At 38.5% G+C, this 26087-nt stretch overlaps 2 protein-coding genes across 2 annotated transcripts; one reads left to right on the top strand and one right to left on the bottom strand.

The window, feature by feature from the left end:
* Positions 1 to 6831: 6831 nt before the first annotated feature.
* LOC119042078 (olfactory receptor 52B4-like) lies at positions 6832 to 7791 on the top strand. Its single transcript, XM_037135627.2, has one exon. The coding sequence runs from the start codon at positions 6832 to 6834 to the stop codon at positions 7789 to 7791; it is 960 nt and encodes a 319-aa protein (XP_036991522.2).
* Positions 7792 to 13500: 5709 nt separating this feature from the next.
* On the bottom strand, positions 13501 to 26014 carry LOC119042116 (olfactory receptor 52B4-like). Its single transcript, XM_037135709.2, has 2 exons — positions 25103 to 26014; positions 13501 to 13590 (listed from the first exon to the last, which is right to left on the bottom strand). The coding sequence occupies exons 1-2, from the start codon at positions 26012 to 26014 to the stop codon at positions 13501 to 13503; spliced, it is 1002 nt and encodes a 333-aa protein (XP_036991604.2).
* Positions 26015 to 26087: the final 73 nt, after the last annotated feature.

Here is a 26087-nt window from a genome sequence, read left to right as displayed (position 1 = left end):
CAGTTCCACCAAATTTTGGTGGCTGTTTTTCACATAAATAGAAAGAAAAAAAAACAATCCTAGAGTGTGTGGGAAGCCACAAAAGACCCCAAATAGTCAAAGCAATGTTGAGGAAAAAGAACAATCCTGGAGTTATCAGACTACCTAATTTCAAAGATTTATTACAATAAATCTGTAGTAATAAAAATATATTGTCTTGACATAAAAACAAACATATAGATCAATGGAATATTCATGCATATTAGGTCAGTTAATTTGTGACAAAGGAGCCAACAATGTGCAATGGAGAAAGGACAGTTTGTTCAATAATGGTGTTAGGAAAACTACAGCCACGTGCAAAAGAATCAGACTTTCTTACACCTTACACAAATGTTGACTGAAAGTGCATTACAGACTTCAACATAAGACACAAAACCATAAAACTCCTGAAAATACTTATTCTGTAGGATCCTTGACATAGGTCTTGGCAATAATTTTTAGATCTGACTCCAAAAACAAAGGTGAGAAAAGCAAAAATAAACAAGTCAAACTATATTAATCTCAAAATTTCTGCACAGGAAAGGAAAATATTAGGTTATGTTAAGGGGAATACTGACTACTAAGTCCAGCATATATATTCAGAGTCTGAATCCCAATTTAAGATCTTGCGGTTATAAATGTAAAAATTTCACAGATACTTTAAACTTTGTAGATTCTTTGACATAATGACCTTCAAAGAAGCCTATTATACCTCAGAATAATTTTTATTAGGAGTTTAATTATTTATTTTTAGAGTGGGGAAGGGAAGGAGAGATAGAGAAATGTGTGGTTGCCTCTTGTGCACCCCCTGCTGGGTACCTGGCTTGCAACCCAGCCATGTGACCTGACTGGGAATCGAACCCCAAACCTTTGGTTTGCAGGTCTGTGCTCAATCCACTGAGCTACACTAGGCAGGGCCCTCAGAACCATTATTTAAAAAAAAATGTTTGCATATAATTTTGTTGTAAACACACAATAAAATTCTGATCCAAAAGATTTATGGTATAGGATGAGGTATATGATGGTTTATTAAAAGTATAGACTAGGCTCTCTTCTCTGAAAGATATAATATTTCAGACAATGAAATCTTGGAGTGAAAAAAGTATTTTTATTTTTCATAACCATTAAATATATATACAAGGGTGGGCAAAAGTAGATTTACAATTGTTTGTATGGCAAAAGACATGCAGGTTAAATAAACAATACGAGAATAAATTCTGAGTTTTTTGCACTCACCACAATAAGCCTACTTTTGCCAACCCCTCTATATAACTGGTATTTATTGAGTGATTAATGTGGGTTGACCACTCTGCATGTGTTAACTTTTCATCCTAACAACAGTCCTTTGTACTAGGTTCTATATCCCAGTTTCCAGATTGGGAAACTGAAGCATAAGAAGGTTACTTAATGGAACTCTGCAGTTCGTAATGGGGAGGCTGGATGTGAACTTGGGCAGTCGACCTCTGAAGCTGCATGCTTAGACACTATGCTAACCACAGCTCACATTCAATACAGTTTTTATTTATTTTTCATTTTTCAAAATATAGTTTTTATATTAAGGCCATTTCCTGCCTAATGTCAAAAGTTTAAACTAGTCATTTTAGAATCAAGTAATCTTGTCAATTCAAGATTTTCTCAGTCATTTCAAGGTGCCTCCCCTCCTCCTTTCTCTCCAAGATTGACTCTAGCTCTAGGCACTAGGGGGGCAGAGGTCCTTAATTACAGAGATAACTACAGGATGGTGGAGTTCAGGTGGCTTCTGACCATCAGCATAAGTACTTGCTGATATCCATGAAATATGTCTTGTTCATTCTAGTCTACAGATTGTTGGTCTCTGACCTGGAGCTGTAAAATCCTTTTTCTGACCACGAGGCTTCTCCTGTTCCACTCTATTTTACCTCCATTTGCCACTCTGTCATTGGCTTGGAAAACGTTAATAGGAAAGTTTATTTTACTGTGGTAAGGCACTTAACATGAGATAGGCACTCTTACAAGGTTTTTAAATGCACAATACACCATTTATTCCTCTTAATAGGTATAATGTGAAGAACAGATGTCTACATCTGCTTATTCATTTAATATCACTGAAACTCTATACCAGTGGATTAGTTTTATATTATAATTTGTGCCACTCTGGGTTTGAAGAAGACTCAGTCACGTAGTTATGCAAAATGTTTAGATCCGTGTCTCCAGGATATAGCTGCCCATGGTTTTCCTGCACCAGCTTCAGCTGACGAGTCATCAAGTGTTCATCATACCAAGTGTTAATTCAGACCTATTGATGTAGGAGACCATTCTGTGTGGAGTGGGCCCAGCTCCCACTCGGAGATGCACAGGACCCATGCCCACGGATAGGTTCTCCCGTGGGGAATCAGGCCTGCAATATGCCTAGGCTGCTTTGAGTCTTGCTTTTGCTAAAAACTTTTTCACCTGGATTAGTGGCAAACATTTACTGCAAAGTAACTTCTTAAAATCCAGGCTGAACCTTCCAAGGACAAGTGTAACTGGTTCCACCACTTTTGCTCTTTCATTTGCAAATATCTCTCTTCTGTGATGTGATTATCGGCTTTGTCTCCTTTGTTTTCTGTAAAAGATAACCACCTAAAGCAACCTGTGCATAGTAAATGAGGACCATCACATAATGTGCGGAGAAACCCAATAAAGGCTGGTCATGGCAAGGGCCGTGGAGTTTGCTCCCCTTGAGAGAAAAGCTATGCTGTCTCTTTTCCCCCACTGGACTTGGTAGTCCATGTGAATGTCTCGTTTCATCCATAATGATGTGGACACTGCGGGCTGGTGTCTAAATCATATTGACACTGAGAAGAAAGAGGTGGGTTTACCTTTACAAGGGAGTGCAAAGCATTTCTGAGTGTTTATTGCTCATTTTGGAAATACTATAAATTGATCTTAGAATTTCTGAGAAATACAAAATTCAGCAAATATCCTCTGTTTGACTGTAAAGTAATGCACAAAGCAAAATTGTATCTCAAGACTGTCATTGCAATAGGCTTCTCACAGAATCTGATTACTTCTGAAGTCTGTACATGCTTCTGCCTTAACACATGCCCATTGCCCTCCTTAAATGTTGAGTGTGAGATGAACATATGTGCTAAATTAATACTAATTTAGTAGGATTTTTAGAAGAGCATAAAATATTGAATACTAGCTGAAATAATATCCTTCTATATACTTATGTTAAAAACATATTATTTGTTTTTTATATTTTTTAAAATTATTTTTAAAGATTTTATTTACTTATTTTAGAGAGAGGGGTTGGGAGGGAGAAAGAGAGAAAGATTGATCATTGTGTGGTTGCCTCTTGGGCACCCTAACTGGGGGCCCTGGCCTGCAACCCAGGCATGTGCTCTGACTGGGCATTAAGCTGGGATGCTTTGGTTCCCAGGCTGGAACTCAATCCACTGAGCCACACCAGCCAGGGCAAGCCACGTAGTTTTTTCTAAAGGTGCAATTGCCCTGTTCTTTCTGTCTTTATTATCTGACTTTTAAAAAATAAGGTACAATATTACTTTTGTAATCAGAATGTAAAGTTATTTCCAAGTTGAAAAATTTTCACACCACATAGTCAGGATGAGTAAAATTTAGATAAGATATCTATAAAAAATATAAAGAAAATAAAATAATTTTTTTCAAGCAACCATAAATGTGGAATTTCGGAGGCCAAGCACTAAACAGCATATACAACAGACAGGTAAATGAGATAAAATATGTCACAAATTCCAAGAATCATACATCTTCTACAGATTGTGCGTAGACGTTTACATACCCTTAGGAAAGAACTAAAACTCATTATTTATGAGTATGAGTATGAATCTTATCAATACTCCTGGGGTGACTATAATTGCAACATTATCCTTTACATAAAGAATGAAAAGTTGAAAATTATCTTTACATATTAATTGCATGCATTAATATTACAGATTGGAAACAACATTAATATTAAGTTAATTCAATATTGAATGCTAATGTAAGTATTGAAACAGGCTTCTAGCAAAGCTGGTTTAGATGGAGAGGTTTTATATTTGTAGAAAAATATCTTAAACATGAACACTTGGTATGAAATGGATTTCAGAACATGTGGGGCATGGCAGGAGATAAAATAGTCAGGAGGAGTTGTAGGCAAGTGAGAAACAGACCTGGGATCAAGGCCATTTGGGAAGAGGGTGAGGCTGGTGGAGACAGCTGTGTCCCTGGGGACCTGATGCAAGTGCTTCCTTCAGGGCTCTCATGAATGAGAATAAATAACCACTGCCCAGCCCTCAACAAACTGAGTTTCATCTCCAATCTCACACGTGTTCTTGAAGACCCAATAAAGGCTGGTGAGTGAATAGACATCTGTAGGTGGGGTGGTTCCAGGACTAGGGTATGAACTGAGCTGGTGTTATGTCAAAGATGGCCAGAGGCACAGGACTCTCGGATGTTATTGATAGATATGAACGCAGACTGGCAAAGACAAGAGGCATTTGTCTGGTTGGTTACAGCTGAAGTGGAGGGTAAGGTGTGGGAGAGGAGGCTGAGTGTATATGGGTAATTGAGGTTAATGAAGGTTGGCAAATAAAGAGAAGTAATCCAATAATGACAAATGTCCTAATAATTAGAGTGGATATGAGAAAGCAAAAGATATTAAACTACAGACCCCTCTTGGCTAATATGAGAAGAGCATTGAGAGTGACAAGGATCAGTGCTGGGCTTCCTAAAGCAGGGCTTGGGAAGTAAACCAGGACATCCTGGGCAGGCACGAGAGGAGAATGATGCGGGAGGAGAATTGAGTGGGCCTTTCAGATAAACACGTGTCAAACCAAAGTCACTCTAACTTGGTCAGACCACCAACTGTACAGGCAAATCCTCAGTCTCTGAGCTCCCTGGCTTCTCTCGCTGGCTCCAAGTAATAAAATGTCCTCTGCTGCTCCCTTTCTTCAAACACATGCCTGTCACCAGCTTCCATAATCTTTCTCCTTTACAGCTCTGCATTTGTTGATTTGTGTGTTGTGTGGGTTCTTCCTTCTTGCCATTTTTCCCCTTTACTTTTCCAATCAGGTATGTGGTGCACATATAAACATTCACATCCCTCTGGTGCCATCTCACTTTTTTTCATGCAGGAGGTTAGCTCCTCTCGCTGGAGAGAACTTTTTCGTAAAGTAGCCATATGCTCTACAGGAGATAGTGCCCTAACTTAGGCCAGCTGATTGGACCCCTTTGACAGGTGACTCTGATAGCAGAACATGTTCCTCTAGCACAGGAGGATGGTAACTGGAGCTGATTTTCTTCCTCAGAAAGAAAAATTATGGGTGCCAAGTGGGTAAGTGGAGAGGAAAAAAAATGTTAATGAATATGAGATATAATTTAGTTACTGAACTAGATATTTTAAAGTTACTTTTTTATTAGGGGGAATTAACAGTGGTCTTGACTCTTCAACTTGTGTGCTTACAAATTTGTTGTTATCTCAAACTGCAAGTTCATAGAACTCTGTCAAATTCCCCCTTTTTCCTATATTTCCAGTTTGTAATATGGTGCCTAAAAACAGTTATTGCTTCCTAAATGATGGAGTTAATGAATGAATGAATGTACACTAAGAACAAAAGGATAGAATTTCCATGTGAAGAAAAAGTTTCCAAATAGCATGCACATGTCTTCTTAGCAGTAGTGTCTCATCTTACAATTTCAGTCATTTATAAACTTAGTTCCTTAAGGTATGAGCAGGAGCAGTGCCCACCTCAGGCACATGGGTCCTGTTCACACTACCTCTTAAAGTTTTCCCCACTCTCTTTGCAAGTGAGCACTTTGTATGGTGAAGCCAGAGAGATTTCAAATAGTATTTTCATCAATTAGATCTGAACAATCATCTACGCTGCTTTCTTCTGCATTCCCTGTGCACAGCCACCCAGAGCAGAATAAACATTGTTTCATGAACATGCTTACACTTTGATTTGTTTTCTTTTGTGCCTTCCCTTTCTTTTTATTTCTCTCCTTGCAATAAAGTACCCACTATAAAGCACCACAATGTTCACAGCAGCACAATTTACAATAGCCAAGAGTTGGAAGCAACCTATGTGCCTGTCAGTAAATGAATGGATCAAAAATCGTGGTACATATACACAATGGAAATCTATGCAGCAGAAAGAAGGAGCTACTACCCTTTGCAACAACATGGATGGAACTGGAAAGCATTATGCTGAGTGAAATAGGCCGGGTGTTGAAAGAAAAATACCATATGATCTCACCTTTAACAGGAAGCTAAACAACAAAACAAACAAGCAAGCAGAATAAAAACAAAAGACACTGAAATAGAGAACAAGGGGACAGTGACCAGAGGGGAGAGGGAAGGGAATTTAAGGGGAAAAAAGGGGAGGGATTTGTAGGAACAAGTATGAAGGACACAGGGACAAGAACTAAGGGGGGTGGAGATGGGGGGGAGGTGGGGAGCGTGGGGCGGGTTGGGCCGGGATGGGAGAAATAGACAGAAAACTGTACTTGAAAAATAATAAAATAAAATAAAAAAAAATAAAGTCAAGCTCAAGTTCTCACATTCAAGGAACACTTGTTACAGCTTTCCCACATACATAGAATAATTTCCTTTGTCTTTTCATGATCCTACGCTTGTAGGGGAACGTATACCTTTTAATTAGACTATCACTCTTTGAAGCAAAGATTATATTCTCTTGACCCTTTATGTTTGTTGTTATTTGCATGTTCAAAGAAGATGGAAGTGTGGAATATGCTAAAATCTCTTTGTGCCATCAGAGAGAATATTACCGGAAATAGTGTGTTTTCCGCTGTGTCTATGAATAAGAAGTGATGTCTCTGGCGATCTCTCCACACCTAATTACCTTAAACCACAGCGGTGTTAGCCACATGGTCTTCCACTTACTGGGCATCCCTGGCCTAGAGAACCAGCGCATGTGGATTTCCATCCCCTTCTTCATTTCCTATGTCATCGCACTGCTTGGGAATAGTCTACTCATCTTCATTATCATCACAAATAGCAGCCTCCATGAACCCATGTACCTTTTCCTTTGCATGCTGGCTGGAGCAGATGTTGTCCTCTCCACATGCACAGTTCCCCAGGCCTTGGCCATCTTCTGGTTCCATGCTGGGGAGATCTCCCTGGATCGCTGCATCACTCAGTTCTTCATTATCCACTGCACTTTTATCTCTGAGTCAGGGATCTTGCTGGTGATGGCATTTGACCGCTACATTGCCATATGTTACCCGCTAAGATACACCACCGTTCTTACACATGCACTGATTGGGAAAATTGGTGTTACCATCTTGAGAAGTTACTGTACAATTTTTCCCATAATATTTCTTCTGAAAAGGTTGACTTTCTGCCAAAATAATGTTATTCCACATACCTTTTGTGAACATATTGGCTTGGCCAAGTATGCTTGTAATGACATTCGAGTGAACATCTGGTACGGACTTTTTGTAGTAATGTCAACAGTGGTTTTAGATGCTCTGTTAATTTTTGTTTCTTATGTGCTGATTCTTCATGCTGTGTTCCACATGCCTTCCCAAGATGCTCGTCAGAAAGCTCTCAGCACATGTGGCTCCCACGTTTGCATCATCATCCTCTTTTATGGGCCTGCCATCTTCACAACTGTTACTCAGCCGTTTGGACGTCACATTCCTCCTCATATCCACATCTTGTTGGCTAATGTCTGCATTCTGGTTCCACCTATGCTGAATCCCACCATTTATGGGATCAAGACCAAGCAAATTCAAGAGCAGGCAGTTCACATGTTTTTTCCAAAGTAGAAATAACTTTGGGAGAGGATCAGAGTTTTCAGCATCTGTAGCTGTTCGTGATGTGGTCTATGGAAGTGGTGGGTAGAAACATTAGTGGTAAGCTGAAAGGGTAGGAAATAGCTCAGAAATTGTGTTTCTGGAGCAAGTTCACCAAGAATATTATAGGATAGCATATTCAACTGTCAGTACAAGAGCAAGGGAGGGGGGAACAAGAGGGAGAGAGGAAGAAAGAGAGAAAGTTGCCTGAGCAAGTTTCTACAGCTTTACTAGCCTCTTCTACTGTTTTTTTTTCTTACTAACTTAAAAATTCTTTTAAGGACTTATTTTAAGGACAAACCATTTAAAATTTCTCAAATGCATTTCCATACCTAATATCTTCTTTAACTGAGTACACATTATCTTTTGTGTATTAATTAGCATTTGTAGTCCTTAAATTCTTAATTTTTACTGACAACTAATAAGTAAGCAGTTAACATTCTTTAGATTGGCTGATTTATGAATTTATATAATAACATCTAGAAGCATAGCATAATGTTGGCAATTATTTATAGCTTTTCAGAAACATGTTTTTTTTTATAATTTATTTTTTTGTTTTCATTGTTGTTCAGGTACAGTTTTCTGTCTTTTACTCCCCTCCCAGCCCTGCCTCAGCCCTCCTCACCTCCCTCCCATTCCACACCCCCCTAGTTTTTGTCCATGTGTCCTTTATACTTGCTCCTGTAAACCCTTCCATTTCTCCCTGAAAAATCTTTCCCCTCTCTTTTGTGTTTTTAAAATGAAGTATAAGACATTTGCTAACAGATTCACATTTACCTTTTAGTTTTCCTTACTATGAAGCCAAAAGTTTGTAAACTTAGACTTATCTATCAATTAATGCTTCAGTATTTTTTGTTATTTGGTAATACTAGACATTTAATAATTTTGAGTTACTAATGAGATTCAGAAAACCATTTAGGTACATATAGAATATAGTTGTTGCTAATAATTTAACCTAAAAAGTCTTTTACATCCCATTTACATTTTTTAAATTTTACTTGATTCTAAAATTAAGTTTAAATTACTTATGAAGATGTTATTATTCCAGGTTATTTTAAAATATATATTTTTAAAAGACTTCTTTAGTTTTAGAACCAGAGTCATGGAAATAAAGAATAAACTGATAGTGAACAGACAGGCAGGGGTAGTAGTATAATTGGGGGAAGAGAGAGAAGGGGCAAGTGAAAGAACATGAATAGAGGACTCAAGGGCAGGTACAATGGAGATGGCATTGATTGACTGTGAGAAGGGTATATGGGGCAAGGGAGAGCAAAGGGAAAAGAGGTGGGACAAATGTAACTGAATAACAGCAATTTAAAATTTATTTTTAGAGGGGGAGAAGGAAGGGAGGAAGAGAGGGAGAGAAACACCAAAGCGAGAGAGAAACATTGCTCAGTTGCCTCTAGTATGCGCCCCAGTTGACAGGAAACTGAACCCAAAACTCGGGCATGCGCCCTCACTGAGCATGGAAACAGCAGCCTTTTGCTTTGTGGGACGATGGTCAGCCAACTGAGCCACACTACTCAGGGACCAAGTTGTATTTTCAATGACAAATTTTGCAACAAAGATGGCATGAACCTATTTGACTAATGAACCTAGGTAGAATAAAAGTATTATTTAATGTTGGTGATCCTAAAGAAATGACTGTTTAACAAAACCAAACTCAAAACTAGCTTTAATAGCAAATATTTTATCAGATGATGTGATTCTGAAAGGATTTGGGTTAGTTTTTGTTATATTTTTGAGAATTCTCATATAAGTAATTATTTAAACCAATTTAATATTAAAAATTAGCAATACTACTCAGCAGCAGAAATATGCTGTATCTGTGAGATACATACATAGACATAAATAAATATGCAGATAGACATAGGGATCTCATAACTTTCATTTTAAAGTGCCAACTTTTCTGTACAGATCTCCCAACACCATTTATTGAAGAAGCTATTTTTACTCCATTTTATGCTCCTGTCCCCTTTGTAAAATATTACTTCACCATGGAGACATGGGTTTATTTCTGGGCTCTATGTTCTGTTCCATTGATCTATGTGTTTGTTCTTATGCCAGTATCAGACTGTTCTGATTACAGTGGCCTTGTAATATAGTTTGATGTCAGGCATTGTGATCCCTCCAACTTTATTCTTCTTTCTCAAGACTTCTGAGGCTAGGTCATTTTTGGTTCCATATAACGTTTTGAAATATTTGTTCTAAATCTGTGAAGTATGTCATTGGTATTTGAATAGGAATTATATTGAATCTATTGACAGCTTTAGGTCATATGGGCATTTTAATGATGTTAATTCTTCCAACTCTTGAGCACAGTATATCCTTCCATTTATCTGTACCTTCGTAATTTCTTTCTTCAGTGTTGTATAGTTTTCCAAGTCCAGGTAATTTACCTCTTTAGTTAACTTCATTCCTAGGTACTTTATTTTTCTCATTACTGTAGTAAATGGGATTTCCCCACTAATTTCTGTTTCTGATATATCATTGTTGGTGTACAAAAATACCTTTGATTTCTGAATCTTGACTTTGTATGCCACTGTTTTTCCAAAATCACTTCTTAGGTCTAGTAGTTTTTGGGTGGAGCCTATAGGGGTTTCTATGTACACTATCATGTCATCTGCAAATAATGACAGTTTTATTTCCTCCTTTCCAATTCAGATGCCTTTTATTTCTTTTTCTTGTCTGATCACTGTGGCTAGAGCTTCCAATTCTTTGTTGCATAAAACTGGTGAATGTGGACACCCTTGTCTTGTTCCTGATCTTAGGGGGAAAGCTTTTAGTTTTTGCCCACTGAGTATGATATTGGCTGTAAGTTTTTTTGTATATGGACTTTATTATGTTGAGGTATGCTCCCTCTACTTCCATTTTGTTGAGTGTTTTTAACATAAATGGGTGCTGTATTTTATTGAATGCTTTTTCAGCATCTATTGATATGATCACATTATTTTTGTCTTTCACTTTGTTTATGTGATGTATTGTGTTTTTTGGTTTGCAAATACTATACCATCCTTGCAACCCTGGGAAGAATCTCACTTGATCATGTTGTGTGATGTATTTAATGTATTGCTGGACCCAGACTGCCAATATTTTGTTTAGCATTTCAGTATCTATGTTCTTCAGTGATATTGGCCTATAGTTTTCTTTGTTGTGTCTTTACCTGGTTTAGAAATAGGGATAATACTGGCCTCAAAAAAAGTTTGGGAGTCTTCCCTCTTTTTAATTTTTTTGGCGTGGTTTGAGGAGGGTAGAAATTAGCTGTTCTCTAAAGGTTTGGTTGAATTTGCCTGTGAAGCTATCTGGTCCAGGGCTTTTGGGTGGTCAGAGTTTTTTAATTACTGCTTCGATTTACTAGTTGTTATTGATCTATTTAGGTTTTCTTCTTCTTCTAGAGCACCAACTTATACTATACCCTCAAATAAAGTCAAGATGGATAAAGGACTGAAATATAAGCTGTGACACCATAAAAGTCCTACAGGAAAACACGGACAGTAAAAGTTCAAATACCTCATGCAGCAATATTTTCACTGGTATATATGTTAAGGCAAGGGAAATGAAGGAAAGAATAAATAAATAGGACTATATCAAACTAAAGATCTTCTGCATAGTGAAAGAAACATCAGCAAAATGAAAAGGGATCCAACAGCATTGGAAAACATATTTACCAATGATACCTTGGACAATGTTTTGATGTCCAAAATAGAAAGAGAATTCATATGACCCAACATCAGAAAGACAAAAACTCCAATTAAAACATGGGCAAGGGACCTGAACAGACACTTCTCTAAGGAGGACATGCAGAGGGCCCTGAGACATGAGAGGATGCTCCACCTTACTAGCTATCAGAAAGATGCAAATGAAGACCACAATGAGACACTACCTCATACTCTTTAGAATGGCCATCATTAACAAATCAACAGACAACAAATGCTGGTGAGGCTGTGAAGAAAAGGGAACCCTAGTGCATTGTTGGTGGGAATGCAAACTGGTGCAGCCACTGTGGAAAACAGTATGGAATTTTCCTCCAAAGACTAAAAATGTGACTGCCAGTTTGACCCAGCAATTCCACTGCTGCAATTATACCCTAAGAATCCTGAAACACCAATTCAGAAGAAGCAATGCATTCCTATGTTCATAGCAGCATTATTTACTATCACCAAGTGCAGGAAACAGCCTATGTGTCCATTAGTAAATGAGTGGGTAAAAAACCTGTGGAACATTTACGCAATGGAATTTACACATAGGAAGAAGGAGCTCCTACCCTTTGTGATAGCATGGACGGAACTGGAGAATATTATGTTAAGTGAAATAAGCCAGGCAGCAAAGACAAGTACCATATGATTTCATCTATAAATGGAACCAAATGAACAAAACACAGTAACAAACAAAATAGAACTAGAGGCAGGGAAACAACAGATTGACAGTGAGTAGAGGGGAGGGGAGTGGAGGAGAAGGGAGAAAAGCAGGGGAAGGGTCTAGTTTGTGTGAATAACCCATGGACATGAAAAACAAGGTGGGGATTTACTGAGGGAGCAAGTGGGGGTGGTTAAGGCACTGCAGAGCAACTGGGGAAAAATTGGTACAACTGTAATAGAACAATAGTGAAAAAAGGTTAGGTGATCCTTAAAGGCACCTGGAAGTATATCTATAGAAAGAGAAGGAGGATTTTCTTAATCTTACTTTATGCCAGGGAATTTGCTAGTTGCTTTATTGAGAAGATATAGCAATATAAAATGAGATATAAAATATAAAAGCTGTATAATCTTTAATGTCAAAGTAGAAAATCTATAGACCCTACATTCTTTGATGTAGTCCTGTCTAATAAAAATTATGCTGATAAAGAAAATGCTAGCTTCTATATCCCATGTGCAGCACAAAACTCAAAGGAAAACCTGAATCTAAATTATGTTTCTGGCAGATGGACTAAGATAAGATTTTGATCAAGTGACCAAAGATTTGCATGCTACAAGATTTTCTCTAAAACCATGTTTTAAAATTTTAATTTAAACTCATTCATTCATTACCTTTTTATATTTGCTCAGTTAAGGTTAGTTGTCTTGCCTTTCCCCCATTGCTCTCCACCACCTCCAGGGTATGCCCACCCATCACCTCCCACAGTCAATCCCTCCCCTCCCACTGTCCATGCTCATGAGTTCCCTATTCATGTTCCTTGAGTTGCCCCTTCCTCTTCTTTTTTCCATTATTCCTCTCCCTCATCCCCTGTGGTCACTGTCAGTTTGTTCTTTATTTCCATGTCTTTGGTTTTAATTTACAACCAGCTATGAAATGCATTTGATTGTCTGGAAGAGGCCTGAGATCCACTCTTTCAAGGGTGCCCCTCAAGGTAAACTCGCAAACAAACGGAAACCACAGAAAATGGAAAGCAAGAGTGCACAATAAAGTTGGAAAACTCAACCCTGGCCTGTGTGGAACAGTTGATTGGGCATCATCCTGCAAAGTGAAAGGTGGCCAGTTCGATCCCTGGTCAGGACACATGCCTGGGTTGTGGATTCAGTCTTTGGTCAGGGTATGTGGACGAGGCAGCTGATTGATGTTTCTCTCTCACTTGGATGTTTCTCTCTCTCTCTTTCTTCCTGCCCTGATCCTTCTCTAGAATCAGTAAAAGAAAAAAATTATTAAAGATAAAGGTGGAAAGCTCAGAAGGTAAAAAGAGTGGTGTCAGAACACCTGGATTTCAAATGGCAGATATTCCTTGAGAAAGATGTGACCAGCCCGAAGCCTGAGCACAAGGTGGCAGCTGCCACATGTCTGGAGACAAAGAAAATGGGGGAGGGGAAGAAACCTCACATGCCATTTTACTTACTTTTAAGCCAATAAATGAAGTACATAAAAAACAAGATGGAATAACACACAAACAGGACAATAAATTGAGTAACTGCTTTACCAAACCTTAGATAAACAGGGGCCATTTCTTTTCTCAAAAGTAAATAAGTGATGTCAAGAAAGTGTGGAGTGCAATGCAGTGGGTGAAGCAGGTTCCCCGCAGCTGAGCCACTAGGCAATCAGTTCTAAGTCTCCCCTCAGGCTTGGCTGCTAAGGGCCCACACCCCATTGAGGGTTACAGTGCCCTGGGGAGGTGGCCAGGAGACCATCTGCTCATAAGGAGGCAGTGGTGGTACAGTGAGAGAGTTAGTCTGAGTTAATAACAGATCATCTTCTCTTTTCCTATTTTTGTTAGATTCTGGTACCATTGGGTTCTTCTTAGGTTCCTCCCACTGTACCTCTACCTCACATTTCTTTTGAATCACCTGCTAAAGCAGTTCTGTTCTGAAGGATGCATCCCAATGGGCTACCCTGAGGTACTGAACTGAAATTTTTCATTCTCTTAGCTATAGACCCAAATTTCCAAAATGCAGACACAGAACTACAGATACAACAAATACACTTAAAACAGAGTACCCAAAACAGAGAAACAATTGGGTAGAATCCAACAATTGCATGCTCAGAAGGAAGCTCTTAACTAAATTCAAAATGCAGATGGGTTTGTCCCAAGGGAGTAACTTACCCTAAACAAAACCGATCACAGCCAAAAGTCAAAGACGTTTTCTTATTCCAAATGAGCGATGTGTCCAGGGTGACAGTGCCTATCAGGGAAAGCCCCTCTGGACACACCAAGGGAAAGTGGCCTTGATAGCTGCGCTGGACTCATTGAAGGGAACCCCTTCTGGGGCCGGCCTGGTATGAACACCAGCTCCTGTTTGGCTCCTCAAATTCCCTAAACTGTTACCAGATTCTGGACAATACTTTGAATGTCCAAAACTCAAACTGTCAGAATTTCAAGTAAAGAAAGTGTTATTCATCAAGGAGTCAGCAATCAAGAAGGTGGGAGACTCAAATTCATGTTTCAAGCCCCTTTCTCTTGATGCTGTTTCTATGATTTTTAGGTATGCCATTGGGAAAGAGATGAGCAAATTGGGCACTTTAGAGGAAATGAGGGCAAGGACTGCTAACAGTCATCACAACACTCCAAATGTGGGGAATGTTGTTCTAGGTACTTACAGAGAAGCAATAACTCAGTGCTCACATCACTCTGTAAGGAAGTTACCACCACAGACTGCATTTTAAGGGTGAGCAAATCAAAGCTCATAATGAAGGGTACTGGACAAGTGATTTGCTTAAAGACTTTCAGTAAACAAAACCCAACAAAAACCAACAAAGATATTTTAGCCCATCACTTTAAAGCAATTATTGCTTATTTTGTATGTTATATTAATTAGAAACTTTTTGCTTTAATGAGAAAGGACTATATTACATTTTTGAGCTTCTAAATGTCTTCACTTTTAGATTGTATGTCTTTTAACAATGACAACATCAATAGAAACCCATTACTAACATCAAGGAATTAATGGTTCAATTAGTAGCTTACCAAATGAAATGAAATGAAATGAAATGAAACAAGTTCATGAAAAGAAAATGTGTATTCTTTTTTCTGGTGTGGCATGTGTGTACACTCTAAGCCACTTGGTTTTGCATTATTCAAGCCTTATGAATTACATGGAGAAAAGTATTCTCTCCCTTTCAAATTTTATTAAAACTTTCACTGTGTTCATTGATTTGAACATGAGTACCATTGTTCAAAGTAAATCCAAGGATATTTTCTGTTGGTAAATGGAACATTTTTTCATGGTAACAATTTACCAAAGCATGTGTGATTTACAGAGGCAAATAGAGCTGGGGTTGTTGGACATAGGTAAATAAATTTACATGCTACCCATTCCAGTAGATTTCTGTTAACACAATCGTCTCTTTGTCCACGGAGTATAGGCAGGCTGGATCATGGTGAGCCTAGAGGGATCAACTAGTATGATAGTTTCTGAGAAGACTGGGACTTAGAGAAGGGTGATGCTGTGTGTGGGTGTAGTATGAGACAGACCAGAGAATGTTGAGGTTGAAATGACAGAAATTTTAAGGAGAAGAGAGAGAAGGAGGTATTTAAAATCACTCTCAGTTTTTATATTTTACCATGTGTGGCCAGATCTGTAATATATGGATTCTGGATCCACATATTATGCCCAGCAGCAGTGCTGCTGGTAGAGCAATGATTGCCTCTTTCCTGGTAGTGTTTTCATATGGGTGTCATGTTGTATAAGGTAAGCCCCTCCCTCAGCTGCTGGTGGATATTCAGGGTCATGACTGAGAGGGGTGGAAAAAAATCAGTTGAGCCCTGGGTGGTGTGGCTCAGTGAATTGAGCACTGGCTTGCAAACCAAAGAAGTTCTGGTTTGATTCCCATTCAGGGTACATGCCTGGGTTGCAGGCCACACCCCCAGTTAGGGGCATGCGAGAGGCAACCACACATTGATGTTTCTCTCTCTCTCTTCCTCTCTCCATTTCCCTCTTTCTGAAAATAAACAAGATCTTAAAAATATCAGTTGAGATTATATTTTTAAAAATCAGGAGAATGCAAACTAGAAGACGGTTTTGTAGGTACTGTTGAGAACTCTTGTGAAATTAGAAATGTTTTGCCCAGTTGGTATTATTTTTGCCAGAATATTCGTTTAGAAGAAAGTTAGGTTGTTAATTGACTTCCTGACTGTTTGAAGAAAGACAAGGCATATATAACAGAGGGGGAGAGGTGCAAAATTTCTTGGGTGCATACAGAGTGATTGTAGTGAAGGATTATAAAACCTAAGCTGTAGAAAAAAGATGAAAGAAGGAAAAAGACTGGACTAAGTAGATTGTTTAAGAGCCCTCATACTTAAATGGTCCCTTACAGTTAAATAAAAAAAAAAAAAGAAGATTGGGAAATTAGTGTTTTAAAGCTGGTTTATTTGTTGTTTCAATTTTTGTTCTAGTGGAAGAGTTCTGAATGCAACTGTAGAAGCTGGTGATTCTGGTAGGGCATAGACTAAGTGAATGAGGGAAGAGGTGAAAACACTGAATATTTCTGGTGTTGGGCGGTTGTTGAAGTTGCCAAGATTGATGGTAGACAGTGTAAGGGGGCCTGAGAATCAGGAGCTAAATTCACCACTAAAAGTCATGGAGTGGGGACAATGGGTTGGATCAGGATTTAGGTAAACATTGTGAAAGAACAGTTTCCAGGAGGAAGTGTTTGTATTTTTGCTAAAGGGATAGGAAATTATGTTTGAAAGTTGTACTGGTGACTCCCAATCTCATCATGTGTGCTATGAGAAGTGGGATATAAATATTTAGATTTGCTATATTGGAAATAGAGTGGTTTCTTGAGCAAACAGTCAGGTTTCAGTTGAGAAAAGGAGGTGAATGAAATGTTGAGAAGGTTGTTAAAAAGCAACAACATTTGGATGCAAATGGCTAAAATCTTGAATACGAATGTAATTACAAAATTTACTTAGGCCAGGAACGAGGGCATTGTGATTGGGACTGGGCATACAAACATTACTGCAGGTGTGTTTGAGAAATTTTTATTTCTTAACCTGGTGAGGCATGCCTTAAATAATTCATTAAACCATTCATTTGTTCTGTTTTCTATATTTTTATGTTTCTTTCCTTCCTTTTTTAATAATAACAAGTTAAAAACACCTGAAAATGAAAGAAATGCTTTATAGTCCAAGAGGCAACACAAAAGGATGTCAATAACTTAAATTTTCATTATTTTCTGTCCCTCATGTTCCATGTCCACTCTACACTAATATCTTTTCCTGTGTATGTAATCTCATTTGGACTGAGATCCACTGAGACTTCACCCAAGATCCACTGAGCACAGAACATAATAATATTTCATCCCCATTGCATTGGTTAATGCTAGTCATGAAGTCATCACAGATCCAAGGGACTGAGTAATAAGTTACAATGCATGATGGGTAATTATTTGGTGTCTCTGGTGGAGGAAAGAATTATTGGCTGCCACTTTTGCTGAAAGTCAACCAACCATACTGGAGACAGATTAGATTGTCAAATGTCAAAAAGCTTGACAATCTGCTGTGCTGGCAAGGATGTGAGGAGAAGAAAATTTAATACATCGTTGATCACAATAAAACCAGGAAGAAATAATAATGAAGTGGCCCTTTAAAGGGAATATTTCACATAGGCCACTACAAATTACACTTACACTTTGACCAAGGTACTCTTTTTTTTTAAAAAAAAGTTATTTATTTTTATTTTTATAGAGAGGGGAAGGGAGAAAGAAAGAGAGGGAGACAAACAACACTGTGTGGTTTGTCCTCAGGTTCCCCCTACTGAGGACCTGGCCTGCAACCCAGGCATGTGCCCTGACTGGGAACTGAACTGATGACCCTTTGGTTGACATGCTGGTGCTCAATCCACTGAGACACTCCAGCCAGAACTTGAGCAGGGTAATCTTCAAAAATTAGACCATTAGTTCTGTAAATAGAACAATCCAAGTGATAAAAGAGAAAATGAGTGGGAAAAATGAGGAGACTCTTAGGTACCAGTATTACAATGTCAAAGGTTTAACAAATGTATTGTTGGGATTTCAAACTAAAATGAGAGAATGAGACTGAAAAATATTTTTTATTTTTTTTGATGTTTTTTTATTTAGTTATTTTTTAAGTACAGTTTTCTGTTTATTTCTCCCATCCCAGCCCACCCTGCCCCATGCTCCCCACCTCCCTTCCAATTCCACCCCCCTTAGTTATTGTCCCTGTGTCCTTTATACTTGTTCCTTTTTCTTTTCTTTTTCTTAAATGGGAGAGCATGAACTCGGTTCCTGACTACCACAAATTATTCAGGAATTGAATAAAATGCCCAAAATACATTTCTTTATAAACTGTAAAATTATGAAATTACCACTTTAAAATATTAGGGATAATGAAACTAATATAAAAGTTACATTTATTATTTATGTTAGTGTGAGTTACCGTATTTCTTTTTTTTAATTAGATTTTCATATCTGAAACTATTTTTTTCATAAATAACATACATATTCTATGTGAAATCTATTTATATTTTTATATACTGTAATTTACCATGTATAAAGCCCACTTTTGCCCAAATTTTTGTGGGAAATACAAGGATGCACATTTTACATGGGTCATACTAATTCCATATCTATGTAAATGTTTTTAATTCTTTTATTTATGTTTATTCACTAAAAGGGTAACTCTAGAAAGAAATAATGATATAAATATGCAAAATAATACCCTAGAATGTGATAATTAGTTTTGTTTCTAAATATAAACAAATAAAAATTGAATTAAAAATTAAAATGAAAGGTTTTTTTCTTGAAAGTTTGGTCCAAAAATGGGGTGTAGATTATATAGGACAGTATGCAGTATATGGAACTACATTTTCACATAGGTTTATAATGTAAGTAGTTTAACATAATTTAACTGGCTGAAAAATATACAAATATATGGGAAAACCATAATTCACCTGGCCATGTCATTATTATTAACATGGAGTAAAGGAAAGGAATGTGATCCACACACATTCTGGAAGACCTGCAACAAGCGGAATATCTGAGAATGTTGAACATGTATGGGTTGCAATCAATAAAGACTGATGACCCAGGTCACTCAGCTCTTCTAACTGCCTGGATTTGGTGCCCAGCAACTTCTGAGTTTTCCCAAAACTAAAATCACCTTTGAAAGGGAAGAGATTTCAGACCACTGATGAGATTCAGGAAAAACAACAGAGCAGCTGTGGTGATTGGGAAGACTGGCGTCATTGTCCTGTGTACAATGTCTCTTGTATCTTCTTCAGTAAATGTCTCTGTTTTTCATGGTACATGTCTGCATACTTTCTGATATTCCTCGTATATGGGTCATGTCTCCTTATCCATTCAGCTACACTATGTCTGATTGGAACATTTAATCTTTTCACAAGGTTATTTTTGATAAGTGCTTGTTTATTGCCATTTTTCTTCATACCTGTGCTCCTTTCTCTCTCAATTTCATTTTCTTCTTCCCAAAGCAGTTTCTTTTGCATTTCTTGCAGTAGTGGTTTGGTGGTAATGAACTCCTTCAGGGTATTTTTGTTTTTCTTGGTCTGGGAAACTGCATTTCCCTTTCAATGTTAAAGAATAGTTTTGCTGGATAGAGTAGTCTTGGTTGTAGGTTTTTGCTTTGCATTACTTTGAATATTTCATGACAATACCTTCTGGTTTGAAGTGTTTCTGTTGAGAAATCAGCTGACAGCTTTACAAGAGCTCCCTTGCAGGTAACTTTCTCTTGCTTTGTTTTTGTTTTTTTTAAGATTCCCTGTTTTTAACCTTTTGCATTTAATTATGATATGTTTTTGTGTGAGCCTCTTTGGGTTCATCTTGATAGAGACTCTCTGTCTCTTGAAATTGTGTGACTTTTCCTTTCGCCAGTTTAAGATAGCTTTCAGCCATTATTTCTTCAACAGCTTCTCAATCTCTTGCTCACCCTCTTCTCTTTCTGGCATCCCTATGATGAGGGTGTTGAGGTTGTCCCAGAGTCCCTTTGACGGTCCTCATTTTTAAAAATTCTCTTTTGTTTTTGACACTCTGCTTGGCTGCTTACTGTTATCTTGTCCTTTACATTGCTGATTTGATCCTCTGCTTCATCAAACATGCTCTTGATTCTTCCTACGATAGTGTTCATTTTACATATTGTATTCTTCATTCCTGACTGGTACTTTTTTATGGTTTCTGTGTCATTTATAATGCTTACCATCTGTTTGTTTAAATTCTCACTGAGATCATCCATTCTTCCCTTAAAGTCTTTGAGCATCCTTGTAACCATTGTCTTAAATTTTGCATCTGGTATTTTGGTTGTTACTATTTCATTTCATTCTTTTTCTCTTGTTCTTTTCTGGGGGAGGGCATATCTTTGTTTTCCCACTTTGTCTGCCTTTTTGTGTTTCTTTTTGTATGAGGTAGATCTGTGACTCCCAAGCTTTATATGAAAGCTTCATGATGTAGGTGCCTTGTGTTTCTCAGTGGGCAGTCTTCTAGATTACCTGAGCTGGGTGCTTCAGAAATGTTTCTTCTGTGGGTTATGTACCCCCTTATATTGCAATTGAGTGCTGAATGCTGTTGGCCTGTTGGTGGATGGAGTTAACCCTCAGGCTGGCTGACTGACTATAAGAATAAACCTCATTCACCATGTATGAGTTGTTGTTCAGGGGCTGCCCCACGAGGTGGAGTTGTTCCCAGCAGGCTCTGGTGCCTGCCAAAGTCCCCCTTTGGTTGTACCATTTGGGTGGCTAGTTGGGTGGAGCTCTGGTGAGGTTTGAAACCCATCACTGGTTGTGTTGGTCCTGGGCTTAGTTGGATGGGGTTCCAGTGCAGGTCGATGCCAGAGGTTTTGTGTAACCAGCCTTGGGCTATTCAACTGGAGCTAACACACTATTCACCGATTGTGGCTGTGTCAACTGGGCCTGGGTGTGTGTTAGAGGGTCCAGACTGTGTACAAGGGTCAGCTTCCTAGAGCTCTGAGCAAGCAGGCAGATCAATAAAAAATCCAAGGATCTCTGAAGTTGGCATGCACCTGATGTCTTTTTTGCCACACCCCCCTGGGCTCTCTAAGGCTCTGGGTTGCTTGTATTTCCCCCAGAGCCTTTTGAAAAAAGACTGTAGAGTAAGCCAAGCTAACTGTGCTCCATTGCATCTTCCTCATGATGTAAAGTATGTAGAAAGGAGTGACTGGATCTGGAGGACAGGACTAGAGGGTCACATAACTTGGGGGCAGCATGGTCAGGCACTCAGTGGAAAGAATGGGACCCCTGTTCCAGAGCTATACCACTCAGCCTCTGCTAGAGTCTTCAACTCTAGCTTTCCCGGCAAAAGCATACCACAGGTCCCAGTTCTGAGCAGCATTATAGCTTATACCTACTGACCTGAACTCAGTAAGGTGGGGTCACTGGGATTGGTTAAACAGATCAAGACAGTCTTCTTGATGGGGGTGGTACCAGCCAAACCCATGAAAGGGGAGCAAGCTTCATGCCTCCCAATAGCTCTGTAGCCATACCCACTTGAGGACCAGAGTGGAGCCTATGAGGGAGATGTGCTCCGAAGGTCCCAGCTCTTAGCAGCCCTTCCTTCCCTCCAGAACTGAGCCCCATATGGTGGGGCTCTTGGGACTTGGGAACAGAGCAGTCTCCCACTGCAGGCAGTGCTGGCCAAGACTGCATTTTGAAGGAAAGACTGTCTCCCATCCCAAAGCCTCACAGTTCAATATCTGAGTATCTGCATAGTTTCTTCAGAGAAAGAGCACATCAAAGGTTCCTTCTGGATGTAACCAACAGTCCTTTCTGCCAGACTTAAGCTTGGCAGGGCGGTGTCCCTAGTATTTGGAGGACCAGGCTAATGCACTCCCAGGCTGTGCTGTAAGAATAGGAGTGCTCAACCCTGGGATGATGGTCCCTGAGGGTGGTGTGGGATATTGACTCAGGACTGACACCTCAGTAGCTGACCCTCCAGATCTTTCTTTGGGGTCATGTCAGTCAGATATTCTCTTTATGACTCCTGTATGCCCTAAGCTGCCTGTGCTTTACTGGGGCCCTAGGTGAATGCCTGAGAGCAAGCTCCTGTGTGTTGGTCCTTTAGGAGGGCACCTAGTATTTTTGTAGACTCCTTCCTCTTTTTGTGGACACAGTATCTATTGATTTTTCCCTGACAGATGTATGCAGGATTCTCTTCCTGATCTTGGTGCTCTGGGTTAGGGGTCCTGATATAGAGGAACTTTTGCAGTTGAGCTATCCCTTTGGCTTCACAGCCACAACATGTAGGTGTAGGGGCCAACCCTCTCTACATCTTTGCCCTTCTTACCAGTCTCCATGTAGCTTCTTCTATAAATCCTTGGATATAATACTCCTGTTCAGCTGTCCTTCAGTTGGTCATTTGATTGCTCTACAATTTAGCTGTTATAAATCCAGTTCAGCACCAGGTGGAGGTGAGGGTAGTTTCCCCTTAATCCATAGCCATCTTGCAATTTCTCCAATGGTGTATTTTTATGTGAACAATATATTTCAAAATATAAGTGTATTTTTAAATAGACCATCCCTGGATTTTTTTCTTATGGTTGCCAGTATCAATAAAGTTGTCATAAACAACATAATTCATGAGTCTTTGACTATGGTCTATTTTATTTTTTTGCATAAGAGGGATTATTAGAATAAAAAAAATTTATATTTACCTTGTTCCTCATCAGCTTAACATGTATAAAGTGTTAAGAAAATACTTGACTGGAAAAGAGTCAAGATCCTATAATCAATAGTCAAGACCTTAAAATAAAAAAGAGAAGATCAAATTGCAACCCAGTTGTTGCAATTAGCAGATAAGATTTATAGAATTTTGTCAAAAATGAGCAAAATATTGTTAAGATACTTGAATATTTGGTGAAATAGTAGGGAATTAGGATCTTGAAAATATTCAAATGTTATTATACAACTGAAATAATAATATAGAAAAACAAGCCTTTAATGGATGGGTTTAAACACTAAATTAAAAAAAAAATGAAGACAGGATAAGTGAATTGAGAGATAGATTAATAAAATGACAGAGACTGGAGTGAAAAGAGAATGGCAAAAAATGAACATAAAATAAATGATAGGCACATTAAAAATGTATATAAGAATAATTGTACTCCCAACCAGAGAGAAGAGAGAAACTGGGGCAAAAATAATAAATATTCAAGAAGATAATGACAGAAACCATTCCAAAACTGACGAAAGGTACAAATTCACAAATTTAAGGTCAGAAAAACTCCAAGAAGGTGTATGCAAATCAACCACAAATGGATACATGATAAGTGTTGTAAAAAACCAAAAAGAAGCCATATATAAAAGGTACATTACATTCACAGGAGCAACCGTAAAACTTTCAAGTCAGTTTCTAATATACAAAATAGAAGCAAAAACTACTCGAAGAAAAATTTTTATTGTTGTTCAAGTACAGCTGTCTCCATTTTCCCGCCACCACTTTCCCCTACCCCACCCACCCCCCACTTCCCACCCTCACTCCTTCTCCCCTTTGGCTTTGTCTATGGGTCCTTTATACATATTCCTTGATGACCCTTCTTCTTCATTCCCCCATTTTCCTATTTCCCTCTCCTTTCTGGTTGCTGTCAGTTTGTTCTTTATTTCAGTGTCTCTGGTGTGTACTTTATTTGGTCTCATGTTGAATATTTTCTTCTAAAAATTGACAATGTCAATAAAAATGTCAGGAATATAAGCATTAATAAACTTCTGCTATGTTAAGAGTTTTTAAAGAGAATAGAAATGTCAGTGTGTCTGGTTGTATTTTGCTTGCTTGTTTGAAATATAGTACAAACTGACAGTAACCAGAGAGGAAGGGGGAGAGGGATATTGGGGGAAAGTAGGGAAAGGGCCGTCAAGGAACATGTGTAAAGAACACATAGACAAAGCCAAAGTGGGTAGGCTCAAGGCTAGGAGGTGGGGTGGGTGGGGCAGGGGAGTGTGGTGGAGTGAAAATGGAGATAACTGTACTTGAAAAACAAAAAAAAATTAAAAAGAAATAATACAATAATTAATAAGTAACACAGAATTAAAGAGAATTAAAATATATTTACATAAACACTCATGCTAAAATTATACTAATGAACATATGAATAAGATATATATATATATATATGGATGAAGTTTATAACATAAGAGCAAAAATATGAAGATAGATATGACAAGGGTGAATGACTAGAAAAATGTCCTAATGAGAGGAATAAAACAAGTGTAGCCATTGAAAGCATAGAATACCACAATATAGTTCAACAATTTTCCAGTGAAGGCCAGTCTTCACTTCATTGCATTCTAACCTTCAGTCTAGAAGTAGAGAGGTGAACTGATCTAGTTATAAATTCTATGAATGAGAAAGCTAAGACCCCAGAGACACTGATAGCTAATGGCTTACTCAAGACTTTGCAAGAAACATTCACCAACACATTACTGAATCAATTGCTCTAAGAAAATAAGACACAGAGACATTTACTAGTATCTACACTGTACCCTCCACATCCTGATAAAAAAAGTAGCCTCAAACATTGTAAGACTCACAGAGAAAAGTATAAGGTTAGCTTCTGCTATTAAAGTCATTTCTTTCCTCTGGTAGCTGTCAGTCTGTTCCCTGTTTTCCTGTCTTTGGTTCTGTTTTGCTCATTAGTTTGTTTTGTTCATTAGATTCCTCTTATTAGTGAGATCATATGATATTTGCCTTTCACTAACTGGCTTATTTCACTTAGCATAATGCTCTTCACTTCCAGCCATGTTGTCACTGGGCAGAGGAGGGAAAGGGGAAAAATTGGGACAACTTTAATAGAATAAATAAAAATAAATAAATAAGTAAGTAAGCAAGTAAATAAATAAATAAAGTCATGTCTGTTTTTGAAACAACCAGGAACTACCAGGTCCCAAATCTGCTTGGTCTTAATCCCATAAATAATGGGATTTAACATAGGTGGAATGAGAGTATACACACTGGCCATCAGAACATGAATATGAAGTGCAATGTGATGTCCAAACCGCTGAGTGAGGACTGAGAAGATCCCAGGTCCATAGAAGAGGATGATGACACAGACATGGGAGACACATGTGTTGAGAGCTTTGTGGCGAGCATCTCGGGATGGGATGTGAAAGACAGCATGGAGAATAAGCACATATGAAATAAAAATTAGCACAACATCTAAGACCAAGGTTGATATTAAGACAAAAAACCCATACCAGATATTTACTCGTATGTCATTACAGGAAATTTTGGCCAAGATAATGTGCTTACAAGTAATATTTGGGATGATGTTACTTTTGCAGAAAGTCAGTCTTTTCAGAAGAAATGTCATGGGGAATACTGTACAATAACTTCTCAGAAAGATGGCAACACCAATTTTCCCAATCAGTGCATGTGTAAGAATGGTGGTGTATCTCAGTGGGTAGCATATGGCAATGTAGCGGTCAAATGCCATCACCAGCAAGATCCCTGACTCAGAGATGAAAGTGTAAGAGAGGAAGAATACCTGAGCAATGCAGCGATCCAGGGAGATCTCCCCAGCATGGAACCAGAAGATGGCCAAGGCCTGAGGAACTATGCATGTGGAAAGGACAACATCAGTTCCAGCCAGCATGCAGAGGAAGAGGTACATGGGTGCGTGGAGGCTGAGATTGGTGAGGATAATGAAGAAGAGCAGACTGTTCCCAAGCAGGGCAATGACATAGGAGATGAAGAAGGCAATGGAAATCCACATGTGTTTGTCCTCAAGGCCAGGGATGCCCAGCAAGTCAAAGATGGTGTGGCTAACACCAGGGTGGTTTGAGGTAGTCATACTTGTGGAAATCTTTTAAGACCTTACCACCTATATTCAGAGACAGAAAAAATTCAGATTTTATATATATATC

Source organism: Artibeus jamaicensis, unplaced genomic scaffold, assembly GCF_021234435.1.
Source record: "Artibeus jamaicensis isolate MK-2021 breed Jamaican fruit bat unplaced genomic scaffold, CSHL_Jam_final contig_64, whole genome shotgun sequence".
NCBI lineage: Eukaryota > Metazoa > Chordata > Mammalia > Chiroptera > Phyllostomidae > Artibeus > Artibeus jamaicensis.
This window is presented reverse-complemented; position numbering and strand designations above follow the sequence as displayed.

Bases quoted from the DNA above. Each gene is read 5' to 3' on its own strand.
- LOC119042078 (XM_037135627.2), top strand. From the start codon at position 6,832: ATGTCTCTGGCGATCTCTCCACACCTAATTACCTTAAACCACAGCGGT.
- LOC119042116 (XM_037135709.2), bottom strand. From the start codon at position 26,014: ATGACTACCTCAAACCACCCTGGTGTTAGCCACACCATCTTTGACTTG. The intron at 13,591-25,102 runs GTAGTTCCTGGT...CTTTGTCTCCAG, and splicing joins CCAAGCAGATTTGGGACCTG to ACATGTGGCAGCTGCCACCT.